The 1,115-nt window shown below is 65.9% G+C and overlaps 1 protein-coding gene across 1 annotated transcript in view; it reads right to left on the bottom strand.

Moving 5' to 3' along the window:
• ARFGAP3 (ADP-ribosylation factor GTPase activating protein 3) overlaps positions 1 to 328 on the bottom strand; it is a 49,831-nt gene extending 49,503 nt beyond the window's left edge. Inside the window, exon 1 of the mRNA XM_008580002.1 lies at positions 186 to 328. Coding sequence (XP_008578224.1) covers positions 186 to 254 — 69 coding nt within the window. The 5' untranslated portion in view covers positions 255 to 328. The remainder of the gene's footprint in view (positions 1 to 185) is intronic.
• Positions 329 to 1,115: the final 787 nt, after the last annotated feature.

The following is a 1,115-nucleotide window of genomic DNA, read 5'->3' as shown; positions in this document are numbered from 1 at the left end:
TGGCCGTACAGCAGGATGCCGTCCGGGCCACGGGGAGGCCCAGGCCGCCGCGGCCCCACAGTGCGACGTGTCACAGGCCGGGCCGGCTCCTCCTCCCGCCGCCGCGGCCGCTGGCGCTCGCAGGGGCAGCCCGCTGGGTCCGGCAACGGTGCGAGGCAGGCCCGAACACGCCCCGAGGCCGTTACCTTGTTGGTGGGCACCGAGCGGAGGCGCTTGAAGATGGTCAGGATGTCTTGCTTGCTGGGGTCCCCCATCGTCACCAGAGAATCTGGGTGCAGCTGGCTCCGCCAACCGGGAAGGGCTGACGAGGAGCGGCTGCCGCCTCCTGGAAACCGATGAGGGGGCGGGGCTGCGCGACAGAACCAGGCCCCGCCCACACCCGGGCGCACGCGCCGCTCTGCTTCCCTGGGGCCCTCGCTTACGACGCACCGTTGGCCCCGCCCTGCTTAAGCCCCGCCCCCCGGCATCGCACGCGCGTGCGCAGGAGGTCCACGGGCCCGCTTCAGGGGTTCGCTTCCCCAGGCGGGTGGTACGCGGGGCAGGTTTGCACGTGCCTGGTGGTCTCACGCGTGCCGCCATAGGAGCCACCAGCATTTCGGGGGGTTGGCCGCCATTTCGCCCGACGAACTCCTTCCGTGGTCTTCTCACAGCCTTCGCGTGAGGGCGGCAGAGACAAGTAGCAGAGGCGTGTGGGAAAGGGCCCGTCCGTCGTCCCCCGACCCCCGACAGACGGAGGACTGTGGCGTAGACGCCGGACTTTCCCTAGTCGCCTTCGTTTTTTAATTCCTGCCCTCAGCCAAGGCCAAGCCCTGGGTGGGAAGCTTTCGGTGCCGGAAATTGTTTTTTTTTAAGTATCCGCGTGGGTATAATGTCGGGGGATAGATAGCAGCCCTCGCTGAGGCAGGGAGCGCGCAGTCAGCTGATGAGCCTGCAAGGGAAGCTTGGCTGTGAACCCCAGCGCCTCGGGCTGTGCCCACCTTTTGCGGGACATTACTAGCCACGGGGGTTCGAACTCAGGAGCAGGCTCGTGTTTGACAATAGTGAGTGTGGATCCACTTCTCTGAAGCGTGGTTTGCACATCTGCGCAAAGGAGTTAGAACTGAAGAATCTGTCCT

The sequence above is a fragment of the Galeopterus variegatus genome, unplaced genomic scaffold (genome assembly GCF_000696425.1).
Source record: "Galeopterus variegatus unplaced genomic scaffold, G_variegatus-3.0.2 Scaffold2000, whole genome shotgun sequence".
Lineage (NCBI taxonomy): Eukaryota > Metazoa > Chordata > Mammalia > Dermoptera > Cynocephalidae > Galeopterus > Galeopterus variegatus.
The sequence above is the reverse complement of the archived record's forward strand: the minus strand, read 5'-3'. Positions and strand labels throughout refer to the sequence as shown.